This window comes from Plecotus auritus (assembly GCF_963455305.1).
Source record: "Plecotus auritus genome assembly, chromosome: 2".
NCBI lineage: Eukaryota > Metazoa > Chordata > Mammalia > Chiroptera > Vespertilionidae > Plecotus > Plecotus auritus.
The window spans coordinates 25,173,057-25,184,450 of record NC_137771.1 but is presented as its reverse complement, the minus strand read 5'-3'; the positions used below and the strand labels follow the sequence as shown (position 1 = coordinate 25,184,450).

Genomic DNA, 11,394 nt, shown 5'->3' with positions numbered 1-11,394 from the left:
CAAAGAAGCTCTGTGTCGGCCGCCGGCTCACAGGTAAGACTACAGTCCCCAGAAAGCATTGCGGCATTACAGCATATTTTTGCGACTTAACTGCGTAGGGGACCGTGCTCAGAGGAACTGCGGGCTTAGGCCAGCGGCTGCGGCGGGTCCTCAAAATTGGACGGCCTCTTTAAGCTTTTGAGTTTTCCCGCTGGTTTAAGGGAAGCGACCAGCCGTTTCAAGGACAAGAGACAAGATTCCGGAAGCACAGCCGGTCTGGCGCTGGGACGGCCGGGCTTGGGCCCCGGGAATCCGCAGTCTGCAGCCCCGTCAGATCCTAGGGACAGTCGGGGAAACCCTTCCCGAGTGGCGAGACCAGCGACCCGCCTCCCGAGAGCCCCTCTAAAGGTAAGCCAGCGCCTCGCGCCAGGAGCTCCTGTCGGAGGGGATAGACAGCCCTACCTGAAACTCATCTGGGAACGGAAATAACTCCCACCCTTGACCTGGTATTTCCCCTACCGACTTGGGACCCGAATGCTGTTTTTTCCCCCCCGCAACAGATGACTCAAGACGGGCCTTTGCTGGCTGTGCAGGAGGCCCTGAAGAAGTGCTTTCCTGTGGTGGAGGAGCAGCAGGGCCTGTGGCAGAGCACCCTGAGGGACTGCCCGCCCCTCCTGGCCTCTCTCAGCAACCTGGCAGAGCAGCTGCAGGCGGCGCAGAACCTGCGGTTTGAGGATGTGCCGGCGCTCCGGGCCTTCCCCGATTTAAAGGAGCGGCTGAGGCGCAAGCAGCTGGAGGCCGGTGACACTGTCCTGGACAAGCTGGGAGAGAGGCTGTAAGAGAAGAGGCTCCTTGACGCTCTTGGCGGAAAGATGTTAAAACCGTGTGTTCCATAAGTCGCTAGGCTCAGTCAGGAAGGTGTTTTCTTACTTACTCGAGAGCATGGCATTTGGAGGTGCCTCAGCCTTACCTTCTTTGCATCTGTTGGAGGGACCTCTGTCGGAAAACCATCTTCTGGCATTTCCCTGGTCAGAGGCCAGGTGTGGCCGCAGTGGACTTAGTAGAAGTTAAAAAAGTAAAATAGAGAAGCAGTGGCGAATGCTGATTAGCTCTCTTCTGTAGTTTCATTTGGCAAAAAGCAACGAGGATCTACAGTGGACCCTTGAAGAACACTTGGGGTTAGGGATGACGTCCAGTGCCATGGAAAATCTACATATAACTACAGTTGGCCCTCCCCATACATGGGTTCCCGACTGCAGTTAACCCTTGAACAATGCAGGTTTGAGCTGTGCTGGTCAATTGAAAAAAATCCCCATATAAGTAGACCTGCACAGTTAAAGCCCATATTGTTTAAGGGTCAGTTGTATGTTGTGAACTTGGAGGGTGTCAGAGATAAGGGTGTTACATACATTATTGCATAAAATTTTTTCAGCACCTCTGTGTCTTAACCTCACTTAATTCCATTTCGCAGGTGAGGAAACTGAGGCTCAAACAGATTGCCTCTTGTCTCACAGCTAGTAAATAGCAAAGCTGGGGTTCTCACCCAAGTGTGCCTGAACCACCACTTTGTTCTGCTGTACATTGGTGTCTGCAACCAGGAGTAGCACATCTGTCAACCCTTATTATGCCTGATGTTAGACTCTACCTTAGTTACAGGTTATGAGGGTAGAGAAAAGACAGGGCACATGTGGCCTTTCCTTGACCAGAACAGAAGATGGTTCTATCTAGTGAGTAGAGTATATGCCATAGACTAATACGAAACTGTCAAAAATGGGGACCTTGTTTGTATTCATTTGTACAAAATACATTTATTAAGCACCAGTGGGATGCCAAGCACAAAGTTCTGGGACTACAACAGTGAACCGGGTTTAACTCCTTAGTTGAGTAGAAGAGATAGTCAATTAAATGTTATGTCATGGTATATTCTAAGAGAATGAATTTTTAATTTAATTGTTTATGTGTGTGTGTGTGGATAGTGGGCTGTTATTTTAAGTCTACTTTAAGATTATGGGTCATGGTCAAACATTGTTGAAGTCCACAATTCCAAGCTAAGGAATGCCTTGCCCTTTAGGAAATTGTAAACTTTGCCTTGGTGGCTGGGCCCCTTGGAGTCACCAATGGAGTAATAACAATATTTACCACAAGCTGGAAACTTCTCTCAGCCTTTTATGTGCATTATTCCATTTAATCTTCACAGTAACCCTTTTTATTCATTCAACAAGTGTTTGTTCTATGTGCCAGTCTCAGTGTTCAAGGTACTTAGGATGCGCAGTGAGCAAAACAGACTGGCTTTATATGAGAGAGAAAAAGAAACTTTCCTAAGTCCACATTAGTCTGTGTGCACTGCAAGCCTAAACGTTTACCATTCAAGAATTTACTAGAATGGGGCTGGGCAACATCTGGATAGTACTGGTTTGTTGCTTCAGTTGCCTCTTACTCCCTTTTCACATTCATGTGTGAGCAGTTGCTTTTCTTATACAACTTTATGGCAGCCTCAGACAGGCCCCTTGGTCATTACTTTCTTTGAAAGCCATGTAACTCATGTATCTTCTCCATCTTTAAGTAAATTCTTAATTCTTGAGCCACCCCTACCTCCAAGGCACCGTCACCAATCTCCTTACACAAGTGGGTGTCATTTGGAGGCAGTTTTTCCCATTGGGACATTTGGCAATACATTGTCACAGCTTGGAGAGAGTGGGGGCATGGTTTGGTCCTGCCATCTAGTGGGTAGAGAGAGGCCAGGGATGATGCTAAACATCCTACAGTGCACAGGGCAGCGCTCCTCCACAAAGAATCATGTGGTCCGAAATGTTAGTGTGCCAACGGCAAGGAACCCTGTCTTCTGCCTTTCTCATGATAATGCCTAATACCAGACCCTTTCCCCCAGAGCTGCCCTCCTCAAGGTGCGTGACACTGTCAGCAGCCACGTGGGACAAGTGCTTCAGGTCTATGAGCAGCACGCAGACGCGATCGGCATTGACGCTGTCCTGCAGGCTTCGGCGGTGAGCCCCCCTGTGGCTGACATGTTGGAATGGCTGCAAGATATCGAGAGACATTATCGAAGTTCGTATCCTTGCACACATTTCAAATAGTATCCAGGGCTGTTCCAGGAAGTTTTTTTTTCTTGTTTTTTTTTTTTTAATCCTCACCTGAGGATATTTTTCCATTGATTTTTATTTATTTATTTATTTTTCCCATTGATTTTTAGAGAGAGGGAAAGACAGAGAGAAATATCGATTTGAGAGAAACATCGATTGGTTGCCTCCTGCATAAACCCCAACCAGGGCCTGAGCTGGGGAGGAGCCTGCAACCGAGGTACGTGCCTTTGACCGGAATTGAACCCGGGACTCTTCGGTCCACAGGCTGATGCTCTATTCACTGAGCTAAACCAGCTAGGGCCCAGGAAGTCTTTTAATTTAATTTTTCACAGAATTACAACATTGCATAGTATGGGTCAGTTCTCTTTGGTTCCTGAACTTTGGTTCTTCCTACAGTTATTTCTCAACTCATTTATTGAGTAGCTATTACCTGCCAGGCATTTTTCTAGTTTCTGGGCGTTAAAAAAGGAAAACATATAGAATGTCAGTTGGTGATGAGTGTTATGGAGAAAAATAAAGCAGAGAAAGTGAGGGCTGAGGGTGAGGTTGTGATTTTAAATAGGATGGACAGGACAGGCCTCACTGAGAAAGTGACACCTGAGAGAAGACATCAAGTGCAAAGGCCCTGAAGTGAGAGCATGCCTGAATGTTCGGGAAATAGCAAGGAAGCCAGTGTGGTTAGAGCAAAGAGGGGAAGCCTAACAGGAGAGGGGCTAGATCTTGTAGGGCCTTGAGGTCTTTGAGAGGATTTTGGCTTTCACTTTGAATGAGATGGAAAGCTATTAGAAGGTTTTTACATAAGCAAACCTGTTTTAAACAAAACCATCCTGGCTTTGTTCTGAGGAAAGACTTGGGATGGTGTGGAGCAAGGGTAGAAGCGGAAAGATCATTTAGTTGGATGGCCTTTTTTTCTTGATTCTTGCCTGATACACTGACTTAAATGTCTACCTTCATTTGAATAACTCCCAAATCCAAGCTTTCTTTAGATGCCTCCAACTGGATTGCTTATGGACCTGCACACTCAGATTTAGAATTGAGCTCCTCTATCTAGCCCTCACATTCTACTTCCTTTTCCTTTAGTTGCAGAATCAACCGTGTATAATCACCCACTCTGAAGACTTAAGCAGTAGCTTCCCCCTTTCCCTCTGTTTTCTTTTTCAATTCCAGCAGCAGCATGGGCAGTAGGAGCTTCAGCTGCAGCTAATGTTACTGAGCACTTATTATGTGCCAGGTACTGCTCTGAGCATGTTTACACAGTCACCTGTCAAATCCTTTAACCCGTTTCCCTGGTGCGTTTTATATATTGTTTCTCTATCCGCATTGCCTCTTCCATGGTTTCTTACCTCTCGCTTGGACTTTTAATTACATGTAGCCTCTTGCTTCTGTCTCTAGCTTCTTTCCCTGTAAGCCATCCCCAAATGAGTGACCTCACCCCACATTTTTTCAGGAGGTGGAGATCCGATCCTATTGCATGTGTAGGAGTTTTTAGTAGCTCCTGTTGGGAGGCGGGCAAAATGTAGAATCCCCACACTGGGCTGCAATGCTCTTTGTGTTCTGGCTCAACCACCTTTCCTGCTACTCGACACATTGTTCCATGCCAACCACGCTGAAAGGTTTACTTGTCCCTGAGTCCGTCCCAGACTTCCCCACCTCCATGCCTTTGCTTATGCATTTCCTGCCAGCTGGAATCTTCCTGGTGCCTCTAAATTGGATGAATTCATCCTTGCACTTCCTCTGACTTTTACCTTATGTGTCACTTAGATTCTTTCTCCTCAGTTTCTTTTTTTTTTTTTTAATATATTTTATTGATTTTTTTTACAGAGAGGAATAGACAGTTAGAAACATCGATGAGAGAGAAACATCGATCAGCTGCCTCCTGCACACCCCCTACTGGGGATGTACCCGCAACCAAGGTACATGCCCTTGACCAGAATCGAACCCGGGACCCTTTAGCCCGCAGTCTGACGCTCTATCCACTGAGCCATACCGATCAGGGCATCTCCTCAGTTTCTGGACTGCAGGGCAGTGTTCCACTCCTCTGTCCCTGAGCGCAGAGCCACGTGAGTGAGGCGGTGCCCTGTGAAGATGGGTAGCGTGGGCCAGTCCTGCCGGTGGAAAATTTCACGATAGCTGCACTTTGACTTTTATGTGCTCTCTAGCTCTCTCCAGGTATTTTTCTCCTTCAATATATTTCCTTTTCTTTTTGAGCGGTCCTTAACTTCCAGGAAGGTACCTGAAGAGAAAGTACCTCCTGTCCTCAATCCATTGGGGAGACTTGGCAAGCATCCAAGCTTTGCCCACAGCCTGGGACCGGATTTCGGAAGATGAACACCAAGACTTGGTACCAGGTACTGGTTTTGGCTTACTCCTTCATGTCTCCCTCTCTTCCGTTCTGTCCCCGTGTCTTGCTTCTTTGGGAGCATTGTAGAGGTGCCCTCACAGTGCCTCTGTCTCTCCTGTCAACCCGGAGAGGTGGTATGTAACGGTCCTCTCTTCCTATTCCAGACATCCTACTGAATGTTTCCTTCTTCCTGGAAGAGTAACGAAGCCATGTGTTTATCTGGAGACCAGAGGGACACAGTTGAAGACCAACAGTGCCGCACTCTGCTATTTCTTAAGAAATAACGATATTGCAACCGGGCTTATTTGAAAAATGGCCTACAGCCTAAGGACTGGCTCTTGGGAGAATTGTTGGGGCTTCTCCATGCCAGGGCACGGCTGAGGGTACGTGGGCCACATCTCGCTCTTTCCTAAGGCTCAGGGGAGTGGGTGGAGGCAGAGAGATGCAGGAGAGGCACCGAAGAACACCCAGGACAGAAGCCGCAGCCACAGAAGTGGTAAGGAAGGAAGGACAGATAGAGAGTGGCACCGCCGTTGGCATCATCCAAAGCTCTGAGCCTGGTTGGCACCAAGTCCTGGTTTGGTGTATTTGTGTTCGTACCTGATTCTTTGAAGAACGAGAAAGTGACTTTGATGATTTAAAGAAATAAGGGTGATGTTGATAGAAAACAGTAATTGTTTTCCAAGTTTCAATTCCCAGAGCCTACCACCAGGGGGAGGTGGTGCAGCATGAATGATTCTGAATGCTGCCCTCTGTTGCTTCCTATGTGAGAGTAAGTAACTGGGGGATAGTGGGACTCCTAAAATGATGAGTTTTATGATCAATGCTGGCAACTGACTTGCCACACTCCTCTGATCTTGGAATAGCTGCAGGGGTGGGGGAATCCCAACCCAGAGTCAGCGATCAGGTCTTATGATGTGTTTTCATCACAGATGAAAAAGAGCTGAGAAAGGTTTGCAGTGCAACCAGGGAAAGATCTAAATCAGTGTTTCTCAAGCTTTAATGTGCATATAAGTCCTTGGTGTCTTGTTAAAATTTAGATTCAGATTCTGTAGTTCTGGGGTGAGGTTCTAGATTCTGGATTTCTAACGAGGTTCCAGGTAATGTTGATGCTGATGATCCAGGGACAAGACTGAGTTGAAGAGATTTGAATTGTAATACGATAATAAAAGTGTTGTATCGGAGCTAAAAACAGAATACTGTGGGAGAAGAGAGGCGATAACTCGCTGTGAGAAGACTTCATAGTGACAGCTCAGTTGGGCTTGAGGCTCATTTTACCTGGGCCAGGAGAGGACTGCAGGGCATTCCATGCACAGGGGACGGGCTAAGCAAAGTGCTGTGTTCCAGGTGTTGTGCTTGTTGCTTTATACAAAATATATATTGATTGAAAAGTTCTCTCCCAGTTACTCAGTCCCTTTCCTCGAGGCAGCCAGTGTTTAATGATTCTGGCATATCCTCCCAAAAATACTCCTTGCTTATATAAGTGCAGTGGTGGGTAACCTCTAAGACAACCCAGAACAATCTCACGCCCGTGTACATCTCTTCCCCGTCAGTGTGGGCTGGACTTCCAGATTTGCTTTTAGGCAATAGAATACTGCAGACATGGTGGGATGTCACATCTGAAACTAAATTATGAAAAAGACTGCAACTTCCATCTTGGGTGATGTCTCCCCCTCTCTGGGATCCCTCATCCTGGGGCAAGTCAGCTGCGATGCTGGGGGCAACCTGTGGAGAGCCCAGGTGAGAGACTGAAGTCTGCCAGCCACCACCGGAGTGAGCTTGGAAGCAGATCCTCTCCTTCAGGTGAGACCACAGCCCCAGCTAACTGCTTGACATCCTCATGAGGACCACACCAGAGGCAAGCAGCTAAGCTGTGCCCAGATTCCTGACCCATGGAAACAGATAATAAATGTCTTAAGTCATTAAGTTTTGGGTTCCACAGCAATTGTTAACGAATACAACAAGCAAATATGTTTATGTGTCTTCTCCATAATTTTACACCAATAGTAAAGTACAGGCCCAGTTTTGTGCCTTGTTTTTTCTAAAGCAGTTGCAGAGTTTTCTGTTGTGTGGGCATACCATAATTTATTTAGCCCCTGACTCGTGGACGAGTAGGCTGTCTATAGTCTTAATGTCGGTCAGGTATCAGCAACCCTCTCTCCACTCCCACCCCTGCTCATGATGCCTTTTTTCAATTAGCTGATCCCATCCCACCCACTCAGCCCCAATAAAAAGGAAGAATTCTGTTGGTATTTTTACTGGAATCATATTACATTTAGAAACTAATTTAGGGAGAATCATCATAGTGGGAGTGCTAACACTCCTCCATCCGTGCCACTGGCTTTGGGTTGAGATAGCAAATGTGAGTTCTTTTCTGTCCCTCAGTTGGGAAAATAGGCTCTGAGTTCAGAACACATTCCCTGTCAGTGAGACAGTCCGTTGGGATGAAATGAATTTAGGTTTCTTTCTTTCCTGTCTCTACCCTATCTCCATTTAGACATCAACCTCAAGACTGTTCTCTCAGGCAGAGTAGGGGTTTTTCAAAGTCAGCAGGATCCTAGCTCAGAGGAGGACTTCTCCCCACCCAAGGAGAGTCCAGGCTTTATAGTGATTGTATTACGTTTGATTTTAATCTGGATGATAGGTTCCAGGAACCGTCTGTGACTTGTTCAAGCATTAGGTGTTAGTAATTCCTTCTTCCCATGGAGCAGCAGGCTCAGGGAAGGCTTGCTGAATTGCAAGTGACCCAGACCTGGGTTCAAGTCTCAGCGCAGGTGACCTTGAGTGAGTCATTTCCCCTCCAAGTTTCCGTTTCTTCATCTGTATAATGGAGATGATGATATATGTCCTCACAGCGTTGTACGTTTTAAGTGAGAGGAGGTATGTGAGGGCTTTTGGTAAATTCATGTACATTTAAGGGGTTGAAATTCACTTGAGATTTATTGGTTACCTACCAAGTGCATAGCTCTGCTGTGGAACGGGTATGCTTGAGAGACGGTGTTTTCCGAGTGCGCATAGCTTGTCAGTGACTTGCCAGAATTTGCACCAGGTTCTGGTGAGAGGGGTCTTTCCCTTGCACCACTGTTTCCTCCTTGCCACAGAGGCAAAAGCATCCCTGACACCACCTCAGCGGGGACAACAACCCTGCACGGGACATGGTTCCTCCAAACAGCAGAGGTAAGTGCAATGCTTCCCCGTCTGGCGTGCCAGTGGCACAGGGCATCCAAGGCGCTGGGCAGCTGCAACCTTGCCAGTTACCCTCCCTTCTGGTCCCCTAGCCAGGAGGGCTGGAGTGAATCCTGGGCTATCTGCCAGAGTCTTACACTTTTGCTCTTTATGCCAGGGGCTGGGAGGAGAGAGCCAGTGGGTGTGGGGGGGGAGGGTTGGGGGAGGCTGCCGCTTCCAGGCACTCTCCCTCCTCCTGTCATTCCTGGAAGGCTCCTTCTTGGTTTCTACATCGTGCAAAGGAAAGTCATCTTTTCTGAGCCCCAGAGATTCTGAATCAGTATGTGTGGGGAGGGTCTAGGTGTGTCAGCCTTCTTATCAAGTAGGCCTCATTTTCTTTAAGAAATAACCTTAATCCTGAGAAAAAGAAGCAGCTCAGAGAGAGAGAGAGAGAGAGCTGGCAGAGTAGCCACAAGAATTGCCCTTCTCTGGGGAAGAAACTAGCCTTAATAACTTCCTCATTGCCCGCTTCTTCCCTGTTGCTTCTCAACACCCAGCTCGTCCTCAAGTCCAGCGGGCACATCAGCTCTGTCCACACCCCCACCTCCATGCGCTTGGAGTGGGGTAGGAACAACTTATGTACATGGTGCCTTGCAGCTGGCCACATCTGTATTTACTCATTCAGAGGCCTCCTGCGTGCCCAGCACAGAACCGATGATCAGTGATGCAAAGTTAAGTAAGAGAGGCACACAGTTGAGTGGGCCAGACAGATCCATAAGCCCATGGTGTACAGGGAATGCAGTGGATGGAGAGTGACTGATTCTGTGGGTTTTTGTGGGAGGCAAGAAAGGGAAATGTAAGAGCAGGCCCCCAGCAACTTGATTGCGGTGGGAATCTTTCCCCTGGTCTGTACCAGAGGAAAGTGATGGGGGAGGGCGTCAGCAGGGCCGACGGCCATCCTGTGGGCTGGGAGCCACCCTCCGCGCTCAGGCTCTGCTCTTCCTGGTTCAGACGTGTGCAGTAGTACTCAATTTGCACAGAGAGCCCAGACTAATAAATCCTCCACTCAATTGCAGTCCCCACAGTGCGTTTATAGGCAGCAGCTGACTTTTATCAGCTAGTTTGTTCTTTCATATAAGAGTTTTATGAGGGTCTCCTGAGCTGGCTCATAACGTGATGAAACGTCTGCAAAACTCAACCATAAATCCCTGGCACCTGCCAAGCAGAGGATGCTGTTTTCCAGGCACATTTTGTCCAGCTGGCGGCTCTGTCCCCTTGCCCAGTTTGCATTTTTGCACTTGTCCCTTTAAACTTGGATTTGTTTTTCAACTCTCTGCGGCCTCTTTAAAGGCAACTGAGAAATGAGGGGCAGGAATAAGGAACTAGAAAGTTACGTCTGTGCTAAAAATTACCTCTGGCTTATGTTGCCCTGAAAGCTGGTTTGGATCCTTCCTGTGCAAGGGAGATGTAAGGCTTCCCAGCCACACAAACCCCTGAGGGGGCAAGAGGGGGCTGAAGGACAGTGCCAGCCCAGCCCGTTCTTAATTCTTTGATTCCTTTCTGGGGCATCACCTTTAGTTCTTGCCAAAGGGCCCTATCCTAGGTTGTCTGGTCTGTAAATTAAAGAAACCGCTCCAGAGGCCCTTTTCCCACATGGTCTCCAAGCAGGAAACCTTTCCCCAGCATTTCGAACGCCCCAAGCTGGAGATGAAATTTAAATGCCCTTCTTCCAAATAAGGGAAGACCTGGACACTGAGGATGCGGGTTGGCCTGAGGTGTTCCGGTGACTTGGGAAAGCTGCAGACACCTCAGTGGAGCGTGCTATCCATTTAGGAAATGTTGGTTTATTCACCTGTGTGTCGACAGGTTCTCTCTTTTGGTCAGGAGACCTCTAGGTCAGAAGGAGACCCCTGTGGCTGCCCTTCATGTGGCCTCATCCTTTGCTCACTTTCCCTGGACCCCACTTCAGGGTGGCTTCATGGGTGTGCAACCTTCGCTTACAAGGGTCCCCAGCTTGGCCTAATGCTCTGCTGTTACCCTCTTGAAACTCTTCATAGTTTTCTTAACAAGAGGCTGGATTTTCATTTGCATAGGGCCCTGCAAATTATGTCTCTGGTCCTACTGCAAGTAGCTTCCCCAAAGCTGTAGACAAATCCTCTCTCCTCCCAAGTCCAAGTTTAGGCCTGCACAAAGCAGGTTACTTTGTTGTTGTTTTAAAATGTCTTTATCGATTTGGACAAAGACGAAGGGAGAGGGGGAGCATGCGAGAGAGAAACATCGATCAGCTGCCTCCTGCATACCCCTACTGGGGATGGAGCCCACAACCTGGGCATGTGCCCTGACTGGGAATCCAATCGGCAACCTTTTGGTACATGGGACGACGCTCAACCCACTAACACCAGCCAGGGCTTACTTGTTTTTTAATGAGGAATCTGGCCTTGTCCCACTCCCAAAAGCTCCTGTTACCCAGTCTTCTGGTTACAGCCAACCTCTACCAATCTCTATCACATGACGGTATCTAACTGCCCTTCCAATACCAGCTCCTTAAGTGTCCTCGCCAGCTCCTTGCCCCTTATCACCTTTCAGAAGAGACTTCTAGTTAACGCATTCCACCAGGAGGAAGCGCCTACTCCTGTGGAGGGGCTGGGGTCTAGGAGCTGGGCCGGTGATGGAAGGGAAACAGGACAGGAGTGGACCCCACCCCAATGACAAAGAGCCTCAGACCATACTAAGCAGAGTATCCCTCCCTCCCCCAGCCCCGCCTGGCCCGGGCTCCCAGACCCAGCCGGCATTGCCACACCAGCGGAAATG

The 11,394-nt window shown here is 48.3% G+C and overlaps 1 protein-coding gene across 2 annotated transcripts; it reads left to right on the top strand.

Moving 5' to 3' along the window:
* The first annotated feature begins 60 nt into the window (after nt 1–60).
* On the top strand, nt 61–6,813 carry AIRIM (AFG2 interacting ribosome maturation factor). 2 transcript variants are annotated; one of them, XM_080655437.1, is made up of 5 exons: nt 61–387; nt 540–814; nt 2,867–3,046; nt 5,307–5,425; nt 5,583–6,813. In XM_080655437.1, the coding sequence occupies exons 2-5, from the start codon at nt 540–542 to the stop codon at nt 5,618–5,620; spliced, it is 612 nt and encodes a 203-aa protein (XP_080511563.1). In that variant the 5' UTR covers nt 61–387; the 3' UTR covers nt 5,621–6,813. The 2 variants fall into 2 exon arrangements, with proteins under 2 accessions (XP_080511563.1, XP_080511564.1); XM_080655438.1 differs by having other exon boundaries at nt 63–387; nt 5,303–5,425.
* The last annotated feature ends 4,581 nt before the right edge of the window (nt 6,814–11,394 follow it).

Coding starts and splice junctions, on each gene's coding strand:
- AIRIM (XM_080655437.1), top strand. CDS start 540: ATGACTCAAGACGGGCCTTTGCTGGCTGTGCAGGAGGCCCTGAAGAAG. Junction 3,047..5,306: donor GAGAGACATTATCGAAGTTC/GTATCCTTGCAC, acceptor ACTTCCAGGAAG/GTACCTGAAGAGAAAGTACC. Junction 5,426..5,582: donor ACACCAAGACTTGGTACCAG/GTACTGGTTTTG, acceptor TTCCTATTCCAG/ACATCCTACTGAATGTTTCC.